Here is a 20,768-nt window from a genome sequence, read left to right on the forward strand (position 1 = left end):
GGCTTCATCAGCATGTGATCACATAAAATCAAGTAATACTCCTTGGTAGGTCACATGTGCATGCGCATACATGAATAGACGGGCGCTAGAGTGGGAGCACGTCCGTGCCGCGTATCAGAAGCTGGGTTGACATGATTATTACTTGGCGAGATTATTCACCCCCAATCAAATGACCACAGGGAGGCTTTTGGTACTTTTTTGTTGGGATATCCGCGGCAGACAGAACAGAACACATTTTCTCGGCTGAATGTCTGATGAGGGACACGGAGAACAAACCACGGTAGGAAAAGGGGCAAATCTGCCCTTCAGGGACTCCTCCAGCATAGACGAGGATGACTGCTGATCTCAAGGTGCCAAATCTTACACAAATCTGGAGCATGATCATTGGCTTTTAGTTGGACATCAAGCTGTCTGCTCAGCAGACAGCTCGATGTCAACTCGAATGTCAGCGGCTTGAAGAGAGCATCTGTTTAGTATGTAGTGTAGTATTTGCGGAAGATGCTGTTGATGCTGGCAGAGATAAAAACAATGCTAACAGAGAAGGAATTCTCCTCCTTTATATATTTGGCGCTCAGAGGTAAGTATGTCATATTATTTCCATTCATGGCCGCTATCTTCACCATCTCCGCTCTCGTTCTAAAATCAGTCTCGCAGGTCAAAACTGGAGGCCTACGCCAATCAGCGCCGGTATATTCGTGAACCTTGATGGAAAATGGGTTTATTTGATCTCTTCATTTGCTTTTGGTAATACCTGATGACCAAAAGCCCGCATACAAATGGCGAATCAAGATGAAACAGTGGCCGTGAGGGGTTGAGCGGCCATCAAGGTGCACGGCCATCAAGGTTCACATTTGTCAGCTCTAAAAACGAAAGAAAAGGAGTCAAACTGGAGAAGAAAAAACGATATATAAAGAAAAATGGAAGATATCGTATAGTCAATTAAAATTGAAAAAAAGAGAAAATTAGGCTAAATCTGATATTAATTGATGAAATAAAGCAGGCTTCAAAGGTCATCGAAGTGATATGGTTTGGGCCATATGGCTGATTTAGCATCTGATTTTACAGATGGTGTATAATCTGGCACAGGCTAGCAAGATCATGGTCCTATTAAAATATCTCAGAAGTTCTGATCAGTTCCTTTCCACCCTCTTTGTGAGGCTTGCAATATGATGGAGCAATTCACAAGGACCTGAGACTTGGCTATATCTTTACTTGCTATGAAAGGTGGAATAGCGGCTGGCTCTTCCGTAACTCATGAAATGGAGCAATAAGGACACATACTGAGAGCATACTTACGATTTGACCCAATGACAGTACCGGTGATAAAGTTTGTCATCGAAGAGTACCGTATTCCAGATGACTAATATCGACTTACTTTGTGAAGTATGCGCTTCATTATTAGTTGATATATGACGATCCGAATATTGTAAATATCGAATGGATCCAGAAAGTGATGGATCGTATCTGTTAGAAGATTCTGACGACAGAGTGTCTCGAGCTACAGACAAAATTGCAGTTGTATATTATCCCACGAAAAAAAGAATTAAAGCCGCACTTGGTCTTGATATAAATCAGCTATTAACACTGGAATTGGTATTAATCCCAAGGCGGAGCTAGTTCATCCCTTTCTTAGTGTCTCAGCTTTAATCTGTTTGTCTCAGAAATGTCCGTGTGCCAGTTGCAACTGTGTTGATATAGTACAGCTAATTTTAGATATTTCAGCCGTGAGATATTGCAATCTTGGCATATGTGTGGGCTTGAAGTGGAGAAATCCCATAGAGAGTAAGATTAATTTGGCTGCACTAGCCTATCAGAGGATTTGCAATGCTGCGTTTAAATCTGCTGTAGGAAGAAGTGCCACAGCTTCTCTGTGTGTCAATTCGTAAGCATAATTACACGTAAACAGGCCACTGGCATAAATATTACTTTGAAATGGCGTACATAGTTGTTGGTAACGTGGTATCGCTTCACTTTACGTCGATATTCCTATATATACCATTGAGCCAGAATAGATACAAAGGAAATCATTTGTGTCAAGTTGCCATAAAGTGGCATTTCTTCAAGGTATACAGAAGCCAAAAAATTTACAAAACTTCATCTTGGAGGAGATAACAGAACCTACAGCTGATTACGATGCATTCGTTTTCTTATTTAAAAAGTTTTCAAAAAGATCAGAGAGTAGCCATTCCATGAATCTCTACAACTAATTGCACATGAACGGGCATGGAGAGTGATCTGTAGTCTCTGGTGGAGCTGTGTTCCATCTCCACAGTTCATCTTCACAGCCACTCTGTGTCGGCACTTCGGTAACTTCCGACACACTCCCGAAAATAAGCTTAAAGAGGTATCATCTTGCCAGAAAAGAAGTGGGGAGACTCAAATCATGCTCGCATTCGATGTAGCACATGTACTTGTTTTGTATCAATAAAAATACCTGGTATTTGAGAAAGAACAAAAAAGAATGATATCCTCAGATGATCAAGGATATTGTCGGTCCTATCTTGGCTGTCAAAGCTCTGATACCCTGTCGCATATTCCCAGTGTTCCTCAAGATTCTATCGAATAGTAATACAAGCAACACATAATCCATTTAGTATTAGCGTGGTGAATGCCGTTTCGGATAGACAAGGATCGAGCACTGGATGCAATGCTCTATTATACTTCTATTAGCTCTATTTATAGCTGTTCAGATATTCTGCTTCCTGGTCATTTTGCCACAGAATACATGTTGTGTTGAAAGACATAATTAAAAAACAGTGGATATCTTTCTACCAAGAGTCGAAGTGGTTCGGAGATTTCTATAAACTCCTGAACCCCACAGCTATCTAGCCTATCCGGTGTCATTCTAAAAACGATTCGCAGCTTGTAGCTCGATGCGCAATCGATGGCAAAGTGTGAATTTGGCACGTCAAGTCAAATTGGCTACAGATGCTCGAGAATATAAAAAGAGTCCACGTTCAACGGTCTGATTGCAAGATTTAGCGCTTCCAGCTTCTATAGACCTGAGCAGCTGAATAGTACATGTCCAGAACGACAATTTTGGCAAGCAAACCAGAACATCTGGACATAGGCACTTTGTTCAAGACTATACCATTCTCAAAGCTTCACACATGGTAGCTAAAAGTCTAATTAGTGGCTTTAGTCCATTGGCTCAAGCAAATGTCTCTAGAGACTTGAAAGAAGCAAAGATAGTTGATCGACTGTGTTCTAACGGGAATTACATTTTGTGGCATAGAGCTCGCCCATAGATAGGTTGATAATATAGATCCAGTGCTTTGATTCAGCCAGGTAGGTTGCCTCAAAGCCCTCTACACACTCGCTCAAGTGCCAGGAGCATGTATCCAGGAGCTTAGAAGCCACAGAAATGCTGCCAGTTAATAACATTCTCATTATTTAATGGCGTATGAGTCAAGAAATCTCATACTACGGATCTATCGCAGATTCAAATTATCCTATCCAAGTGCCTAATGGGTCATAGCCAGCATGTTGGCTCAGTAGCATTGTCGCAAGGCTGTAAGTTTATAGCCTCGGGCTAAGATGACCATACAATTTTTATCTGGAGAGCTGACTTAGGAGACTACGTCTGGATGTTAGGAGGGCATAGCAATTCCGTATAGATAGCGATAATGCCCCATCAGCTAGAGAGCTTGTGGCCTCGAGCACAGACATGAATAGTTTATTTGTTTATTTATTTGTAGACTGATGATCGTGGCTTAGCCGAAATCCCCATCTGGGCTATACGGCCGGCGACCGGAGATAACTAGGGTACATGTACGGAGTACACGTAGAAACTAGGTGGTTTCTATATGGGATTTAGTGCGTGCATAAGGTTTTCGTTCTTCGCGACACGTAGCTGATGGAGGAAATTGGAAGAGTTTCGCCTTTTTCTTCCGTTTTCTAGTACCCCTTCCAATTGACTCTTTTCTCGTTTTTCAATAGGAAAAATAGCTGCCAAAAGGGGCCATTCCCTTCCGCTCCACACTCCACGATCCGCCGTTACATTATAGCGATCCGGTACCTGCCCAGGCACCTATGGCTCCACCCAGTATCCAATCCATACACCCTCTTCGGAGTACGATGTACCTATGTGATGCTGCGGTTTGGATCCTGCTAGACCTGTCGACCTGGCGAGTCATATTTTAAAAGAATGTTTTCTCTATATAGATAGTTCCCATTTAGTATGCTATTTCCAATGAATAGGCTATCTAACCGTGTTGGGAGAATTGGGAGCGAATCAAGCGCCACCACCCCAAAATCTTATGGTATCAGCTCTTAGCTAGCTTGCGTATAAGAGCAGCTCAACGCCGCGTTTATTCTCTACTAGTCGTCTTCTGAATCTTATTTGTATATTCTGACCGACCGGGTTGATCTCATTGCAGCTATACAGTCATGTCCGTCGACAGGCTGTGGCTTCTTGCCGCGGGCTCGGTCACGGCAGTGGCGTATTTCGCAGTACGACTTGTACACCATCGTTTAAAGTATCGTGATCTGGTATGGCTTCTCTCTCTAGCATGTTCAATTGTACCCGCAGCTATCTCCTGAGGGGATAAAAAGGCAAATGATTGATCGATTTAGCCATGCCCACCACATTCGATGTTCTGGGGCCATTTGAAAATCTTTGGCGAGTACGTCCAGAATTTACCCCATGGATCGTACATTCAGCCCGCCGTCACGCAACTCAAGATGGACTATAATCTTCCCGATATCTTCTATATTGACCTCTGGCCACTTGGCCCGCAATTCATGATTTTATCTTCTCCCGAAGCCTGTGCTATCCCAACAACCGAGAATGCCTTTGATCAGCATGAAGTAGTCGGCGATTTTTTCAAGGGCGGCATTGGTACTAATTTTATCGAAGCGACAAATGGAGCTCTCTGGAAACATCTACATCAGACTCTTGCACCTGGTCTTACTCCAAGCGTTATAAAAGGGCACCATGCTACTATTACCGAGCAGGCTGTAGCTCTTTGCCATCGCTTCTGGGATATAGCAAAGTCAGGCAAGGTTGCTGACATACGTTATGAACTCGGCCGCTATCCATTTCAAGTAATAGGGGAAGTTCTCATAAACGAGACTCTTAGCGATCAAGTCTATAAAGACCTCTCTGTCGCATTCGATGTCCAGACTGCATTAAATTCTACAAATAACCCTTTTACAAAGTGGCGACTTGGCAGGGATGGGAAGCGTACGTGGAAACGCATCGAAGCAGCCTTCGAGCCGAAGATAAGAGCTCGGTTTACTGCCCTTCAGCAGCAAGATATTGCTCCAACCAAGAGTAACGTCACGAGCTTACTAGATAGGATGATGTTACCAGACATTCAGAGCGGGCGCTCTTTGGGGGATGACCTCATGACGCTAATACTAGATAAGTATGATGGCTACCCTTCTTAAAATAGCACCATACCTGTATTCATGTAAGAATTTGCTAATAGATCTGATGCAGTGCAAAGGGCTTACTGATCGCTGGATTTGGTACCACTGCGGACACATCAACAGTACTATAGCCCCTGATATACTACAACTCCCTAGTATATCTTCTCTTCTTTAGCACAGGTGAAATCTAACACTTAATTTAGTATATATTAATGCTTCTTAGTGTATTTCCAGATGCACTACAGAAGCTACGAGAGGAACACGATTATGTTTTGGATAAGGATTATGACAAAACTGTTCAGATGCTTCAAGAGCAGCCCGGGCTCCTTAGGAAACTAACATATACAACAGCGGTTATTAATGAAACACTGAGGATGTTCACCGTAGGTATGATTGTTCGTGCAGCGCCATCTAATATGTAAGTAACGCTTCTCACTTTTTATACTGGCTTAGTCTCTCCATCTAATAGCAAGCATAGGCCGACCTTAGAATACAAGGGGCGCTCATATCCCATGAAAGATCACTACATCACCGTTTCCCAGCATGCAATGCAATGCGACCCCAAGTACTTTGATGAGCCAAAGTTATTTAAGCCAGAGCGTTTCTTGTCCGAAGAACCGAGTTTCCCCCGCAACGCATACCGACCCTTTGAGAAGGGTCTACGAAGCTGTATAGGCCAGCCGCTGGCCATGGATGAGATGAAGATTATGCTCGTCCTGGTCGCGCGCTGGTTCGACTTTGAGCTCAGAGACCACAATCCTTCAGATAAGCCAAAGTATTCGTTTACCGATTTGGATACAAAGTTGGGTGACCATGCTATTCAGTCTTGGGCATTTACAGCGTGCCCAGCTGGCAAAGTCATGATGAAGGTTACAGAGAGATCAAATGCGAATTAAAGAGCTGCAGTCCATGCGCAATATCTGCTGCGCGACTTGTATCGCATAACATGAGACCGTTTAGATTACGACGTACTTGATAGAGATATGGATAAAGACAAAGGTCGATTGTTATCAGATGCGACTGCAAACTTTTCCCACAATCCCAGTCCTCTAAAGCTCGTTTAGTGACGTAGTTAGAACGACTGACATACGTGACCTGCTATGAATCAATGGGGTGGGCGCCATAGAAGCGATTTCTCTCTCTGGTGAGAGATCATACAGTAAGCGTATATCTAGAGAACGGGATTTCCGCCGGTCCAAACCTTTTCTCGCTGGGAAATGGTAATGCAGCTGAAGCCCGTACCAAACACCGTGCCCAAATACCCCGAGGCGAGATGACCTAGTACTCGGACAGGTCCTAGCTCGACGGAAACACGAGATGGAGAGCCATCACTCACTATAAGTACACCTACAGAGCCGCCATCAGATCACTAGACAAAGGCGAGATCACCGGCGCACTCGCGGCGGCGTAACTCACCGTGAGGTTCCTCAAAACGCAACCTACACTCACAGCTATGGAGGTTTCTAGGACTATCGCGATCGGTCCCAGCGCGACGCTAACCCCTGATGCTAATGAGACGAGCCCTAAAACCCGGGCTACGTCTTCCAATGCTAACAAACATGCCACCTAATTCTTAAACACAGCCTGTGAAGCAAGGGACGCCTGGGCTCACCCTCTAGGCCCGGACGGGTGCGCTGAATTCCAGGTCTTCGCCAAGAAGGCACTGCCATACAAAGGGAAACACCACCCGGAAATCTCCTCACCCCAGGGCCTAGCAATGCTCAGTCCTGACGACGCGCCCAACCCAACCGACCGGGCTCAGCACACCCGGCCCCTCACCCACCCCCGAGGAACCTTCCCTCGGACCCACTAACGCCGGAACCCCGGGGCCGGAATCACCCAACCAACGGAGGAGCCCAGCAGTCAACAAGCAATAACCCAATTCACTACAGGGACTAAAGATCTTGTAATTCCAACCGTCAAATCACACGGCATCCAGCAAGTCAACCAACCGAGGGACACAGGGCTCGAAACCCCTAAGCAAGCCGCTACGGCAGGGCACACGGCAACCTGCAAGCCAATTGAAGAACCTTTAGTGGTCACATACCGACCGCCAGCGAGGCCGAGCCTATAAGCCTGTTCAGAAAGGCGTTATAACCACTACTGACAAGATATGAAGGTACGGAGGAAAGAACCTACGTTGCAGCTTGCCGTAGAGCCTAGGGCGGGCTTTGTGCCAGCTGCCTCGCACTACTCTTCCTCGCAGGTCTTACGGGCAACACGGCAGAATTAGCTGCCGTTTTTGGACTCATCTTCCAATTCTTATTTTCAGCAAAAATAATTTGTATACTAAAAGAGTCAAATCGACTCACAGCCATATAAAATAAAAAACGCTCTGCGACCCGACCTGCAATCGGAGAAAATGAGCAAAAACAAGCTACCCTGGAGCTCATCCTGCAACCTACTGTCGCCACATCATGGGCCATAATATGATTGGGAGAGCCATAAAAACATGTCATCGGCTATATATTCATGAGAACCAGTCCCTCAAGCACATCATAGCTTACCTAAAGACTGATTTTGACTTTCCTCCAAGAGCTTGTATAGTAGAACGGCATATCATGACGTCAAAAAAAGGCAGTAATGTCCAGATAGTCTATTTACAACATACATGGCAGCTATGACAGAATTATCTTGATAATATTTCTTCTGGTTTATAACTTGAAGCTCCAGTATCAGTGGACAGTACTATAAATATTTGACAGGCCAATGCAAAATGTCATGCCCGGAATGCAGATCTGGAAATAGTTCCTAGTCATCTTTAATTCACGAGTGCGAGGTAACAATCGGCGAACTGCTCCGTAACGCCGGAATTATTATCGTAAATAGGAAGAACCCTTCATACACTGAAGCCAATGGCCTCTTCAGATATGGTACACGTATGTATTAGTAAAGATGGATGATGTAGGTATCGCTCATTCAGCCTTCTTAGGTAGTTACGACATTCCATGCAAGGCAAAACCTGAAGCCTCGGTATGGAATATTGTGTAAGTGGAAGACAGCCAAGGCCCATACTCCGGATCTACGCTTACCATATGCTCTCTCACCAGAAAAAAGAGGGGCAATTTGAAATCGCTTCTATGGCGCCCACTCAGAGACCCTCCATCTTCACAAATCAAGCCTGTGCCGTCACTCGGCTGAGGCGCTATCGTGAATCATGTGGAGCGCGCGCCATGCAGGCGGTATAAAATTTTATAAAAAGCAAAATCCACATTCAGGTATGACGGCCACGCTTGTATGTATGTGTAGCGCTAGTTACGGTGATGAGAGTATTAAAATTTTCGCGCAGTATCATATCGCAGCGCGCAAACCTGCAACAGCATCGATAGCCTCTCTCTTACGCCCGTTGTCATTGATTCATGGCAGGTCAACGTCTATCATCAGCGACCCAGAAAGGACTTGCAAAACTTTGAAACGCAGAGAGACCGGCATGATATATTGAGGACTATAGGCGATATTGAGGATTAGACTGAAGCTGAGAATAGGACAGAGGCGGTATAAAGATGGAGCTTGTATAGTAGGACTAACGCTAACGCCAACACTAACACTGATGGCGAGTCTTGAAGAACTGCATGAGGATAGATCGCTTATTGCACTTTGTCCAACGGCATCGTCCTCCACAGAGACGTCACCATCGTCATCATCATCATACGTGGTGAAGAGACCAGGATATATGCGTCCAACTACATCCATGCCTGCCTTGAAGGACCTAGCCCTATGGAGAACAGAGGATATGTATATGCATGCATCTACCCAGCGGGACAAGCAGGTGACTATGCGTGGGGAGATCAATTAGACCCTTTGTTTGCCTAGCATCTGCAGCATCTGCTTGCTCAGATGTTTGTTTGTTGAAACGGGTAATGGCTGATTTGCGCTAGTGATGCGATCGCGGCCCAATATGGGCAGGGTATCGAGGCTGATGCTCCTCTGCACTTCTTTTATATAGAGACGTAGAAGTACTCGTATGATTGTATAAAATGGCTTATAACTTTGACATAAAATACAGAGTACTACGTATGTATCGTACTTGTGATATTTTGATCTCTGCGGTTGTCCATTCGGTCACTGCACCGCCCAATGCACCTGCTTGTTGGTGGTTTCACAAAGGCGGTGTCAAGGGCCAAGGAACTCTCTCAACAGGTGACTCTGGAGACGGAATACTACTGGATATCAATTCTTAGCCCTTCTTAAACGAAGAGACATATCGTAATGTATATCCCCATTGCCATGCCCAAAGAAAGAGGAGAAAGACGCAGACGGTCCAATTGATCCCAGTTTATGAGGTGGTTGGTTGGTATCTCTTGCAACATAACAAGGCAAAAAGCGGATGTGGCTGCGGCCCAGGTGGAGAGCACGCATTGTCCAGCGAGATCTGGAATTTTTTTTCCCAAGTTAGTGCCATTAACGTACAATTAGCACTGCTAGCTTTTCGGTGTACAGGCGGCGCTGGCCGTAACAAAGCGGCGGGAGCTTGGAGTTAGCCCCCTGACAGCATTTCTGCTTATTTTAACGCGCGCGTTGCCGTGTTGACTCCGAGTTGCGGAGCCCCACGCCGTCGAGCAAGGACTGGCTCGGCTTGCCAGAGAGCTGAGACAATGAAAACACTCGTACCATAGATTTATGCATATCTACCTCCTGCTTACGTAGTTCACGGAGGCGAAACTTTGAGCCCTTGCCTCGCCAATGCATCGCCACGGCCATTGAGCCATTGAGCCATTGAGCGCCGAATACTGTGCAGGCAGACATGGGGCAAACTCCAAGCCAGAGCAAGGGCTCTCTCGCAGTTGAGTCATTCGGCTTGGAAAAATAGTGAAGGGTTTCCGGGCGGCATCCGCGGTGCTTACAATTCCTCGCTCCCGGCCCCCTGCAAACATCTTGATGGTTAAAAGGGTTGCATGTGCAGATGACCCCTAACGTTCGCTGCAGTTGAGATACATTAGGTAGACCACGATTCGATAACTCGATTCCTTGGCCCTTTCGCCACCTCTTGGAGGACCGTTTCAGTGCTGTACAAACCAATGGACGGGCCCCCGCCTTATCGTCGTGCAGAAGACCCAGGGTGGTTTAAACGACGTTATCACGCTTCCGGCATAGGTTGGCTTCATGGGTTGACGTGTTCTACGCACAAGTCCATAAATCGAGACGCGAGTCAGTGAAGCGAGTATCCACGTCTGTGACCGCCTGATCTCTCGATAATACGTGTAACTGCACAGATGGACCCCTTTCATAGCAGGGGGCTCACAATTGTGACCTTATGCAAGCCTATGGCTCTCAAATCAGGCACCGCAAATACGTGATGGAAGCCCAACTCAGCATACAGGCCCTGCAAGCGGCCTATCACATGCCGTGGCCTTACACCAAGACTGCATTGACGTGTAAACTGCTGCTGGCACAATTCGGCACATCCTGAGCTAATCCCTTTCAGTCGCCCAGGGCTTCTCCAGCCTTTTTCTTTACCGCTTGATGAGAACTTCATTTTATACAATGCCAGCGACGACTGGCAAAAGCTCATCACCGGTCATTCAGCATAGCAGACAGTCATCATGGTTATGAGAGTGAGATCGCTGTCTCAGCGCATGCCATCATGGACCAAGTCGGCCAGTATGATGTCCCCTATCCGCTTCACCGCATAATGTGCTGCAGCAGCCTGCTGATTCCACTTCTACTGTAGAACGACTATCTAGGGCCGATTCACGGTTTAGCACGTCCACCGAGCGGATGAACAGCTCGTTGGAGCTCACTGATCCGTTAAGGCATGCCAACACCTCTTTTTCAATCTTCCTTATTGTCCACTCAGTTCGTGTACTAACCAAGGCTCTTTGCCATAACACAGTCCAGAAGATGAGAAGAGCTTCCAGTTAGTTGCAGGCGGGACCAGCGACCAGCTTCGGTGGCTTGAGATTGACAATGGCGCCAAGAAGCCTGAGGATGCCGCCAGCGAAATTGCTCCCAGTGAGGACCCTTCAAGTGAGGAGCCTCAAAGCGAGGACGTTTCGAATGAGGAGGCTGCCGATGAGGCTGTAGCAGGCGAGAATGCTGCCAGCGATAACGCCACCAGTGTAAATGCTCCCAGCGTGAAGGAGGCCGCCAGCGTCAAGGCTGTCAGTACCAAGGCACCCAGCACAAAGGCTCTCAGCCAAAAGCTCACCCTTGACGATGCTACTGACGTGGACTCTGATGAGCCTGAGAGCTATGTGCTGCAATGTCACGATGATGTGAACAACCACCTGCGGCAGATCAATGAGGCGCTCAGTCTCATCAGCATCATGGGCCCGACACGCAGCGGTAAATCTACGCTCATGAACCTTCTCGCAGGATGCACCACAGAGCCACTGTTTTCAACGTCTCCTGGAGCCGAATCTTGGACTAGAGGTAACGCACGCACAGGCCTTAGGCTGACGCCCGCCCCCTATACTTACTAATCCCTGCAACAGGTACAAACCTCGGGAATAAGATCATGGGTGTAAAGGAATTCTCACGACTCGACGACGGCGTTGAGCTGCCTCTTGTAGGCTCTCAGCGAGTCGCTTTCCTGGACACTGAAGGTCATGGCGACCAGGGCGACTTGTACGAGTATGTAGCAGCCGGATCGAATTTTTTCTTGATGACCTCAAATGTGTTAAACTAATCTATGACAGCATCATTCTCTTCACCCCCGCTCTTCTATGCTCCCGGGTCATCGTATTCAACACCACAGATGTCGCCAAAGACACCATTCTGACGTCGTTGGCGATGATGACCCTGGCTGCGGAGAAGCTGCATTTTGGTGGCGACAAGAAGACTTCCGGCCCCAAATTCGGTCAATTAGTCATCATTATTAACAAGTGAGTTTTGTCTTTTGCTTTCTGTAGAAATGCGATCTTATCTAACAATCTTCTAGGTATGATCTTGGAGGTTCAGGTAAGTTTAATAAAGATAGATGCACCGTAATACCCCGCGATTGCACGTAGTTGTGATGCTAATATCCACCAATTAGTGGATGATGTCAGAAAAAATATCCTCAGAAAAGAGATCGGCAGGACCGAGGCGATCAAGAGGAGAAACAAGATCCGAGAGAAGCTGTCTGCCGAGTTTGAGGATGTGACTGTAAGCCGACTCCATCTAAACATGCCACATGGAAAACATAGTGCTCACATAAATCCAGGTTCACCTGCTTCGCGGGAACTCTCTCAAACAGGGTGTGCAGGATAAGATTAACGACAAGTCCAAGGATTTCCTTGTTCTTGAAGACTTCAATGACAACTATGTCAAAGACTTTAAGAATCTGCGTGCCTCGCTGTCTCAGATGTTGAGGATTCCTCGACTTGTCGCCGGAGCACCTTTAACTGGCGCTTCAACCGCAGACTTTGTCTCAAGCATTGTCAAATCAATCAATCGTCTTGAGCAGAACGGCCAGCTACATGTCCCTGACATTTGGCGGGCTGCGGAGAACGAAGCCGTCAACAGATCTCACATCAAATTCCACCACGACTATAGAGAGGCGTGCAATAAGCTGAGTCAAGACACACGGCTGCTAAGTACCAAGGACTGCAATAAGGTATGCGGAATATTAGTATGTCTACTGGGTTTGAAACATGTGGACTAAACGATTGCGCTTAGAAACTCGACCGTGCTATGCAGAAATGCCAGAATAGCGTCCGGGATTCATTGAGATATCTCTCTCAGCAGACTATTAAGTAAGAATGAGAACACCATCATTCGGTAAACTCAAATTTAACAAACTGTCTAGGGATACATGTGAAAGTCTTGCAAAGGAATCAGAGGGGCAGCGAAATGAAGTTTTGGCCGCAAATCTTCAGAAGATTGAGGCCTTCGCCGAGAAAGAGCTGACTGAGCTGATCGGCTCAATCCAAGACACTCTGAATGAGGCGTCATCAGACTTCAAATCCTTCTCGCTCAATACTGCCGAAAAGTTGCTGGATCAGTATCACGGCGACTTGCTCGAAGCCTACAAGAAGAAAATCTCTTCTTATGACGAGCAGGCACTTTCTCGAAATTACTCAGTAACCTACGACCGCTCGTTTTTCACAGCGGCGGCGGTTGTGAAGCAGAATCTCTCAGTTGCTTGGGCTTCATGGATCGTTGAGCTGGATACCACAAGGGCTGAGGCAATCGCTTCCGCCTTGGAGCAACAGTACCAAGAAAGCCTGGTTGGCGATGAGTCAATATGGGAGACGACTGCGGATGAGGAGCAGAGCTCTCACCTGGAGCAGTACTACAACACCATTGATACTGAGTATCTCTGGGAGAATGCATCAGCCATCAAAGAAAACTACACAGAAAAGGTCAACAAGATTAAGGACTTGGTAAAGTCAAAGGTCACAGTACGAGAACAGGAGATGGAGAAAGCTATTGCCCAAGAGATCGGTAAGCGCAAATATAAACCACTGAGAGCAAACATGTTTACTAATAATCACTCTTTTCTTTCTAGACAAGCGCTTGGCATCTTATCAGAGACAGCTGGATGAGTCTCTGCTACCTAAGGAGGACGTGGGAGATTTTAGAACCATCACAGACACAACAGAGTCCAGGGACGGTCTCATTAACTTCCTAAAGGAGCAAGCGATTAGCAGCCGCCTTTATGACCACCATCTGAACGAGTTTGACAACCAGTTGTCCACCAAGAAGAGCACCTATGGCGATAGATATACCTCTGGTTCGTATTCTCCATTTTACACTCACCTTTTACAGCTCAGTATCTAATGCTTTCAAACAGTTTTGAAGGACTTCTTGACCTATCTTGAAGATGAACTCGATCGAGTCGTCAAGACCCAAGTCGAAGACTTCAAGAACCAGAGCGACACCCTCGTAATCACCAGAACAGTGTCCAAGGACAGAATCACAACTCATCTGGCCACCTGCGAAACCGCCGCCAAGGCTGCCTTTGAGACCAGCGTCGTCAACTTCAGCGTCACACACGAGGATTCCAAGACGCGAGTCATCGAAGCACGCAACAAGTTGGCCAGCGCCATCTCCGACTACCACATTGCGAAGCTGCTCCTACTGGACGCCATGGTCAACAAGTGGAATCGACAAGCCTTGAACAGGGCCATTAACGAGGTGATGGCTGGAGTTGTAGACTTCACGCTCGACACTCCCGAGAAGCTGGAAGAGGGCATCCGAAAGGCCAAGATGTCCTACTTTGGAGAGGCTTGTGGTGAATTGACAAAACAGGCCGAGGTGAGCTTTTATGACATTTGGTGGAGTAAAATTGCTGACGTGAAGTAAAAGACCTGGGAAACATTTGAACAACGATCCGAGACGCTGTACGAGAACGTTCGGTAAGTTTTCCTTGCTCTCATCTGCAAGATCAGTAGAGTTTGGATCCTAACAATTTTTTAGACGAGCTCAAGCTGTTTTCAAGACGAAGGTTCGAATTACCACTATTTTCCCTCTCTTCAAAACAAATGAAGAAGTCTCTCTGACCATTCGCTAACTCCCACCACAGGGCATCAGCTACGAGTCTACAACTTCAGAGTTGGAATCCAAAGTCATACATGGAATTTCCCGCCCCTTCGCAGACCTTGCCAAGTATGCAAAAAAATCTCCTTATTACGCCATCATATGGTTGCTAAGATTTCTCAAAAAATCTTTGTACACGGCCATTACTTGGTTGATAAGATTCCTGCTCACACATACTCGGCAGTCTCCTCGGAATGTCCTGGATATCCAGCGGGTCGGAATTCCAGCACGAGCTTCACCCCGAAGGTAGCGGACGGTCATATCTTCTCAAGAACCTGAGCAAACCCAAGGGATTCGGAGTATGTACATATTTTAATACAAATGAACACAAAAGAAAAAAGAAAAAGAAAAAGAAACGTATGAAATAGACTAGGAAACCAGGAGCTAATGAGTATGTCCAGAACAAGCAGTGTACAAGTCTCCGGTTCGACAACTGGAGGGCGGAATTCTCTGATTTCGTATTCGACGAGCCCATCATCCAGGAGCTCTCTCCCTTTACCGTTCGCATAGCCTTCCCGTCCAGCACGATACAGTTCACTTTTGTGGCTAACAATACGGCAGGTCAAAACCATTACGGTGCCAGCTCAAGATGAGAAGTAAGACACTCAATCTCTTTGTCTCACAATCAAAACTATGCTCAGTATCAGAGATGCTAACTCACATGCTTTTAGTACCCAAGTGAATATTTCCATCAAAGAGACCAAGACGGAAACAATCGTCCACTCCAACCACGCCATGTTCAACGCCCAGAATGAGTATATATCTCCTTCTATTTAGCTCAGCTTAATCGCAGAAAGCTAACTAATAATCCATACTTAGGTACACGTCCACCACTGGCATCGAGGACGCCATCGCTTCGACCATCAAGGCCGCCTTCAATGGCTCGGACGCCTTTACAGACGGCAAACGCAACGAGGTCACCCTTGACATCGATTACAACTGCCCCGTCATTTGCCCCGCTAAGCGAGCGTACGGCAACTCCTATCCTTCTCCTTTCTGTTTGCAAAACTAACACCATCGCAGAACCACTGTGACTTGCTCCGGATACACACAGCTCAAGTCCATCACTTACACGGCCAAGATGAAGTAAAACCAACCCTTTTTTCCTGTCATCCAGCCCATAAATATTAACACTGTATACTCAGGCTCGTTCCCGAGGTCACCTTTACTGGAGGCTTCACCCGCTGGGGCGGTAAGAACAACGAGAATCCCAACTTCCTCAGAGGCGAGTCTCGCAAGCGCGTCTACAAGGACATCAACAACGGCCCTGCCGACCAGCTCAAGGACAAGGCGGCCGAGAACGCCGATCCTTGGGAGTGGACTGAGGCTATCGAGAAGAATCCTCAGATCCAAACCCTCGTTGACCGCATCAGCGACCCTCAATGGTAAGTCACTGACCCTATTTCTTCAAGACTTACTCTGACTTTTAAATAAAAATAACAAACGCTAATCATTCATTTACTCCTAGTTTTGAGATGTACGTCCGCGGCAAATGGGAGGGCATCAGCGGCTGGAAATTCGTAAGTCCCAATTCCTCTGTCTAAACATCAACAAAAAGCAAAAAGGCTAATACACCACCACAGGTCATCCAAACAGATATCAAGACTACATGATTTACATGAAACCATGAAAAGCAAAGCAATAGGAACTCACGACGCTGTCACACAATATCAGCATTTTAAGCATTCATCACCATCGCTCATATCCCCATATATATACCAGAAATGTTCCCCACGTTAGCATTAGATACGGATCACGACAGCATTCTTTTTTTGTTTTATCATAGGCAGCCTTATACGCATTACAGACTAGAATGAAATTTTACGCGTTATCTGACAGCAGAGATAAAATAAAATTCCCCTCATGGAGGTTTCCAATTTATTTGCCAAACGAGAGGAAAGCTAAACTAAGACTGCAAAAACTAATGTTTCCTATTTAGAGAGAGACATTCTGATAGTATATCATATCCTTCATCCTAGCATCCATTCATCAATTTGTTCGTTCACCCAATCAATCGATCAATATTTCTTAAGGACAGACAAGAACGAAAAAAATGGACTCATTAGTCCAAAGTGTGCCTTGTGAGCTAAGCCACAGCCACAAAAGTCGTATACCATACGACGCGTCCCGACACGACATAACACGACACGTACACTAAATACGTACCGCCATCCACGTACACGCACTTTTACACCTGCGAGTTAGTTGCCTCCATAACAGGATGCCTGTCGATACCAAGGCTATACCGCCGTTTGATCGCCTTCCAGGCTTCAATCAGCACAATGTACACTGCCACACAGCCAAACACCACACCCCACTCCCACGTTATTGCCTGGTGCTTAAACACAGACTTATTGACGGAAGGGAGATAGATGACAGGAAAGGTAATGGCAAATCCCGCAACCACAGACCAAAACAGGAAGCGGTTATGGTACACCGTCTTGAAGACTGAAAGAGGACCCTTCCACCTCTCATCCATATTGAAGAGGCTGCGATGGAAGTGTTTCACCTCCCAGGCGGTAATAAGAAGCAAAAAGCTCAGAGTAGCAAAGGTCGAGGCCCTGGCCCGGTATACGAGACCGCAACCATCATGCCCATGCTCGTTGCAGTCGATAGGCAGGTTGTGGTAGCCCTGGCCAGAAGCCGCATAAGCCACCAGCATAAACGACGCCAGGCAGAGCGACCCCATGAAGGTTCCATACATGAACTGATCTCGAATCAGATCTACTGTAAAGACGCCAGCGCGCAAGCTGCGGGGTGGACGTTGGAGAATGTCTGGCTGCGCCTCCTCCAAGCCCAAGCCAAGAGCAAGGGGAGACGAAGTGACAAGGTTGGCCCAGAGAATCTCAAGAGGTGAGAGTGGGAAGACGGCGATATTGTGTTCATCTTTGAAAGCCAGTCCAATCAAGAGAAGGATGACTTGAGCAAGGTTTGAGGTGAGTAGATGTAAGAGAAACTACATGTATATGTCGCGGTTAGTTTTCTTTAATCATATCGCGAATTGTAATATTTCGTAGTTGATAGTAGTAGTATTCTCACCTTTTGGATATTGTCTGCCAATCGGCGTCCTTCTTTGATACCCGTCACAATCGACGCAAAGTTGTCATCCGTCAGCACCATGTCCGATGCTTCTTTAGCCACATCGCTTCCCCTATCGCCCATGGCTATACCCACGTCAGCCTGCTTCAGCGCAGGCGAATCATTAACACCATCGCCAGTCATGATACAAAACGCCTTCCGGCGGTGCAAAGCCTTAATCACCCGCACTTTGGTCAGGGGGCTGCATCGGGCAATGACAAGTGGCAGGGCTTCCATCGCATCGATCTGGTCATCCGTGAGGTTGCCAAAGTCGGCCGCCGACATGACTGTCGTTGGGCCGAGAGGGATGCCTCGCGACAGGATCCCAACTTCGTATGCAATTGCTGTGGCCGTCTTGATGTGGTCGCCAGTTACCATGTGGACAGTGACACCGGCCTCACGGCACTGCGCCACGGCGCCGGCTGTCTCTGGACGAGGCGGATCATACAGACCAGCGAGTCCTAGAAAGTGGAGGCTGCTCTCAACCTGGGTGCGGTCATGAGCGTTCTCTTTTTCTCGGTCCAGGGATCTATTGGCGATACAGAGTACTCTGAGACCATCGGCGGCGAGCTCTTCTGCCTTGGCGTGAATAGCCTGCTTTAGATCCTCGGATTCATTCAGTTTCGGCAAGACTACCTCAACAGCACCCTTGGTATACACCTGGCACTTGGAGTCGACATCGATGCTGCTACCATAGACTACACTCATGAGTTTGCACGACGAGTCAAAAGGGTGCTCTGCGATGAGTTCATCGCTAGCAGTCTTATTCTTGCCAAAGCGCAAGGCAAAGACTTTAAGAGCTATCTCTGTAGGCTCTCCTATAGCCTTCCATTCTTCAGACCCATAAGCTGTTGTGACGCTGCTGGAGTCTGTTTCGAGCTCTTTCCTACCATCCGTAACAGTGGCATTGTTGCACAGAACCAGACAGTCGAGAAAGGTGCTGAAGCAAGTTTCCACTAGCGACCCGGACCATGATACGGTGCCGCTGCTGGGATCATAAGGATCTGATGTGCCCTCAATGAGCCCCGTGAGACCGCCACGAATCCAGACCCTGCGAGCAATCATGCGGCCCTGTGTCAGGGTGCCAGTCTTGTCGGAGCAGATATTAGTTACCCCACCAACAGCTTCCAGCGACGGCATCTGGCGCACGATTACATGGCCCTTAACCATTGCCTTGGTAGCAACAGCCATAGTGACGGTAAGCACGGCAAGGAGGGACTCTGGAATGACGGCGACGCCAACACAGATTCCGTATAGCAAAACATCATCGTCGATATCCCACTTACTAACGGAGAAGACGATGACGGCCAAGAGTATAGCCAGGGCAAAGAGCAAGAGCGCAAACTTACTCAGCGTGACTTGTAGAGGCGTCCCCTCCAAGCCAAGAACATTCCTGGTCTTCTGGTACAAGGTGATGAAGAACCGGTTAACAGGTCCAGTGCCTGTATTCTGCTTCTTCTTTTGTCGCAGCAGCTCGGCAATCTGGCCCACCTCGGTGTCCATCCCAGTAGAGATGACGATACCTGTGGCGCGACCACGAGTCACGGAACTTCCAGTGTAGACCAGGTTCAGGCGATCACCCATGGGGAGCTCTGCGTCGTTGAAGATGGCATCAGGCTTCTTGCTGATGGCCACAGATTCACCCGTAAGATGAGACTCGTCTGTGGAGAGGTTGATGCCCTGGACCAGTCGTAGATCAGCAGGGACTACGTCTCCTGTAGAAAGCGAGACTATATCACCCTTGACCAGTGTTTCTGCCTTGACGGTATCGTTGATGCCATTTCGAATGACTTTGCATTTAGGGGTAGACAGTGCATAGAGCGATTGGATAGTCTGCTCAGCACGGTAGTCCTGGATCAACCTGTAATTTTAAATAATTTTGTGAGCAAGACATGAAAGAGTATAGAATAGAAATGATGATCCCGTAAAGGGAAACTGATGAACAGGCTTGGTCTCTTCCGTTCTGCGTCAGTTTTTCTTTTTTTTTTGACATACCCCACGATGATATTGAGGAGAATGACCGCCAAGACTACGCCTCCTTCGACAAAGTCGTGGATGGCAAAGGACAATGCCATGACGGCAATGAGCACCACAGTCAAGGCATTGGCAACCTGTTGGAGAAAGATCTCCCAAATAGAGATTCCTTTGGCTCCCTTGATAGTGTTAGGCCCGTCCCGCACAAGGCGGGCGGCAGCCTCCTGGTCACTTAGTCCATCTTCGGTATGGGTTTCAAGGAGCTCGGCAACACGCCGGGCTGGTAGAGTGTGAGGACACTGCGGCTTTTCTATAGCTGATATGTCGGGGGGTTCCGCTATAGGTGGCTTGTCGTCCTGGCTGCTGGAGAGGGTCGACGAGTCCGACGAGGTGTTGGCGTGTTCTGCACCATTCGTGATGACAATAACGGTCTCTCCCATCGAACGGGTATCGAGGAGCTGTTTCCAGCCGGGACACAAATAGGTGCCTAATAAGGTTTATTTGATTTTTTGATTTTTTTTGGGTTGGGTTGGAAGGTGAGCGTGAAAGTCTCCCCTTTGCCCTTTTTTTTTTCTGGTGCGAGATTGAGAAGCAAGCGAACAAACGATTGCAACCAACAGAAGAACACAAAGAATGTTCTTCAGAACTCGTTCCGGTTAACTATATAGCTATGTAATACAGCCTTGTTTTCCTTTCGAAAAAAAAATAAAAAAGCAAAGTGAAGCCTAGAAAGGCAAGAGGTTAAAAGAAGAGAAGGAGAAGAAAAGAAGAAAGCTTCCTAGTAAGTCTAAGCTTCCTGCTCAGCTTTATACTATTTACTTCCAAGCCATACAGACAGCACGCAGTTGGCTAGCCGATAATAGCCAGCTAGCCCTGGCAAA

At 47.1% G+C, this 20,768-nt stretch overlaps 3 protein-coding genes across 3 annotated transcripts; 2 read left to right on the top strand and 1 right to left on the bottom strand.

Moving 5' to 3' along the window:
• Nucleotides 1–4,472: 4,472 nt before the first annotated feature.
• GGI43DRAFT_430281 (cytochrome P450) lies at nucleotides 4,473–6,269 on the top strand (the record flags this gene model as incomplete). The annotated part of the gene is made up of 4 exons (XM_083209231.1): nucleotides 4,473–5,369; nucleotides 5,444–5,495; nucleotides 5,577–5,791; nucleotides 5,852–6,269. Exons 1-4 carry the CDS (start codon nucleotides 4,594–4,596, stop codon nucleotides 6,267–6,269), a joined length of 1,461 nt encoding a protein of 486 aa, XP_083057340.1. The 5' UTR covers nucleotides 4,473–4,593.
• A 4,570-nt stretch (nucleotides 6,270–10,839) lies between these two features.
• Nucleotides 10,840–16,751, top strand: GGI43DRAFT_414293 (uncharacterized protein). The gene is made up of 24 exons (XM_083207024.1): nucleotides 10,840–10,974; nucleotides 11,045–11,126; nucleotides 11,207–11,745; nucleotides 11,808–11,946; nucleotides 12,012–12,197; nucleotides 12,254–12,273; nucleotides 12,350–12,459; nucleotides 12,518–12,910; nucleotides 12,973–13,049; nucleotides 13,103–13,740; nucleotides 13,805–14,029; nucleotides 14,090–14,553; nucleotides 14,605–14,654; nucleotides 14,716–14,743; nucleotides 14,822–14,904; nucleotides 15,020–15,134; nucleotides 15,237–15,335; nucleotides 15,397–15,431; nucleotides 15,507–15,590; nucleotides 15,655–15,804; nucleotides 15,859–15,921; nucleotides 15,981–16,220; nucleotides 16,304–16,355; nucleotides 16,419–16,751. The coding sequence occupies exons 1-24, from the start codon at nucleotides 10,917–10,919 to the stop codon at nucleotides 16,446–16,448; spliced, it is 3,960 nt and encodes a 1,319-aa protein (XP_083057341.1). The 5' UTR covers nucleotides 10,840–10,916; the 3' UTR covers nucleotides 16,449–16,751.
• Nucleotides 16,705–20,593, bottom strand: GGI43DRAFT_414296 (uncharacterized protein). Its single transcript, XM_083207025.1, has 3 exons — nucleotides 19,909–20,593; nucleotides 17,875–19,774; nucleotides 16,705–17,791 (listed from the first exon to the last, which is right to left on the bottom strand). Exons 1-3 carry the CDS (start codon nucleotides 20,325–20,327, stop codon nucleotides 17,024–17,026), a joined length of 3,087 nt encoding a protein of 1,028 aa, XP_083057342.1. The 5' UTR covers nucleotides 20,328–20,593; the 3' UTR covers nucleotides 16,705–17,023.
• Between the last annotated feature and the right edge of the window lie 175 nt (nucleotides 20,594–20,768).

Source organism: Trichoderma evansii, assembly GCF_050947405.1.
Source record: "Trichoderma evansii strain SZMC 28006 chromosome Unknown GGI43scaffold_22, whole genome shotgun sequence".
In the NCBI taxonomy this organism is placed as follows: Eukaryota; Fungi; Ascomycota; class Sordariomycetes; order Hypocreales; family Hypocreaceae; genus Trichoderma; species Trichoderma evansii.